Source organism: Tetranychus urticae, unplaced genomic scaffold (genome assembly GCF_039701765.1).
Source record: "Tetranychus urticae isolate SD_2017Ah unplaced genomic scaffold, NJAU_TeUrti_SD_1.0 Scaffold_5, whole genome shotgun sequence".
In the NCBI taxonomy this organism is placed as follows: Eukaryota; Metazoa; Arthropoda; class Arachnida; order Trombidiformes; family Tetranychidae; genus Tetranychus; species Tetranychus urticae.
Window position 1 is genome coordinate 125,501 of NW_028315837.1, and position 2,500 is coordinate 128,000.

General features: G+C 42.6%; 1 protein-coding gene across 1 annotated transcript in view; it reads left to right on the forward strand.

The window, feature by feature from the left end:
• LOC149092766 (uncharacterized) overlaps nt 1–77 on the forward strand; it is a 1,456-nt gene extending 1,379 nt beyond the window's left edge. Inside the window, exon 2 of the mRNA XM_089270003.1 lies at nt 1–77. This exon is cut by the window's left edge and continues 774 nt beyond it. Coding sequence (XP_089126129.1) covers nt 1–62 — 62 coding nt within the window. The 3' untranslated portion in view covers nt 63–77.
• Nucleotides 78–2,500: the final 2,423 nt, after the last annotated feature.

Genomic DNA, 2,500 nt, shown 5'->3' on the forward strand with positions numbered 1-2,500 from the left:
ACATTGTACCTCAATCTGCAACACCAGTTGAGCACCTCCACAAATTAGTTTTTAAACAATAAAAGTGTTTGAATTAATATAGTTTTATTTCCTTTCATAATGGCAAATGATCTTAATGATACTAACCTCTCTGATCAAATACCAACAGATCCAAATGCCCAAGGAGACAACCTCGACTCGAACCCAATCACAAATCCAAATCAACCAACCCATCCACCCTTAGGTAACCAACCAAATGGTCGTCTTCCAACATTAATCCGTAATCCATACCTCCCGCCTACACCAACAGTTCGATTCCAAGACCAAAATAGGAACCGCTTATCCACTACATCACAACTAGACACGACTATCGACCAACCAACGCAGTACATAACCTTACCACAGAAGAAGGTTCTCAAATGTTATACTGGCGAACCATCTGGCATCCGCATCCAAGCTTGGTTAGTCCTGTACGAAAGACATATCAACACCAACGATCCATACACCCTTATAAGAGACTTAGTCTACAGCCTAGACAAAGAAGCTCTAAGTTGGTACGCCGAGGAAATCGCATCTGAAGAGCATGTTGATTGGAACGCTGTCAAATCTTTAATGATCACTCGCTTCGGTTCTGAATTCAAGGACCCACTTCTCGAAGCTCAACGTATCCGTCTTGAGCGTACAGAGACAGTGACGGAGTATTATCGCCGTAAGATAAAACTCCTTCGTGAAGCAAAATTGGCTGAACATCAAGTCATCTCTCAACTAACTTCTGGTTTACCCTTTGCTTGGACTCTCCATATGAGTTCTGGACGCCCTCGTACACTCTCTGATTGGCTCGAAATAGCCACTGAAACCGAAATGCGTTACAAACAAAAGGAAAAATTCCTAACAAAGCAACAACCAAAGAAACCCGCTGCTAAAACATTGGTCGCCGCACCTCCACATAACAATAGCCGCCCTCGTCAATCTGCTGAACGCCGTCCTCCAGTCTGTAGGTACTGTGAAAGACTTGGTAAAAAGGAAAACCATTGGCATCGTGAATGTCCTAATCGTTCTCAAACCAGTCAACCTCGACCATCGACCCACACTGCCGAGGAAGAACTCCATCCAGATGACCACGGAGACGTATGTTTCGCTAAAAACATATCTCCAATACTGAAATTCATCGATATCCCGCTAACAATCGAAGGTATTTCCGTCGAAGCCTTCATTGACACCGGTAGTACAATCAGCATTATGAGTCTAAAGACATGTAAACGACTCAACCTTCCTATCAACAATAAACAACAGATAACCATCAACCAGTTAGAAGGTTCAACCAAGAGTGTTGGATACACTCTCGCCTCAACTACCATCCACAAAACAACCAAGACGATCAAGTACCACATAATCTCCAACTTCCGCTATCCAATCTTAATCGGTCTCAACACCAGTATCGAATTCGGTCTTCACCTTAACCTAGAAGATAAGACTGTCAGCATTCGATCTCCAGAGACTCAAGAATTAGTAACCCTGTTAGGAGAAACACATGAGAAAGATCAACTCGCCGCTCTCATCGAAAAACATAAATCTGCCTTCGCCCAAAATGAAACAGACATTGGCCGCATCACCGTTGCCAAACATCGGATTACCACTATTAACCATCCTCCAATTCAACTTAGGGCCTATCGTCGTCCTCAAGCCGAACTTGATGAAATAAGTCGTCAAGTTAAAGAATACAAAGAAAAAGGATTGGTTCGTGATAGTGAAAGTCCTTGGGCCTTCCCAGTCACATGTGTACCAAAGAAAGATGGTGGTACACGACTCTGCATAGATTTCCGTCGTCTCAATGCCCTCACCATAGATGACAAGATGCCGCTGCCACGGATCAATGATGTCATTGATCGTCTTCAAGGCAGTAAGTACTTCTCGACACTTGACGTCAAATGGGGATATTGGCATATTGAGATGGACCCAGAAAGCATCGAGAAAACTGCTTTCGTAACTCATGAAGGACACTATGAATGGCTCGTCATGCCATTTGGTCTTAAAAACGCCCCAGCAACTTTTCAAAGAATTCTACAAAGAGTACTTGGTTCTTTACTCTACAACGGCGCAATAAATTACTTAGACGACATCATCATTTACAGCAAAACCTTCTCTGAACATCTTCAACTCTTAGAGAAGATCTTCACCCTTTGCAAGGACAACAACATCAAACTAAAGCTGTCTAAATGCGACTTCGCGCAAAATGAAGTTGACTATCTTGGATACATCATCAGTGAAGAAGGAGTTAGACCATCCAAACAAAAGGTCAAAGCTGTTGAACATTTCCCTGTCCCAAGTAATGTCAAGGAAGTTCGTCAATTCTTAGGACTTGCAAACTATTACCGTCGCTTTATAGACAAGTTCTCAACCATTTCTAAACCCTTAACCAGACTCCTCTGTAAAAACATCGCTTTCCACTGGAAGGATGAACATCAAACCGCTTTTCAAATCCTCAAGAACAAGTTAATCAATGAACCAGTTCTCGCTATTT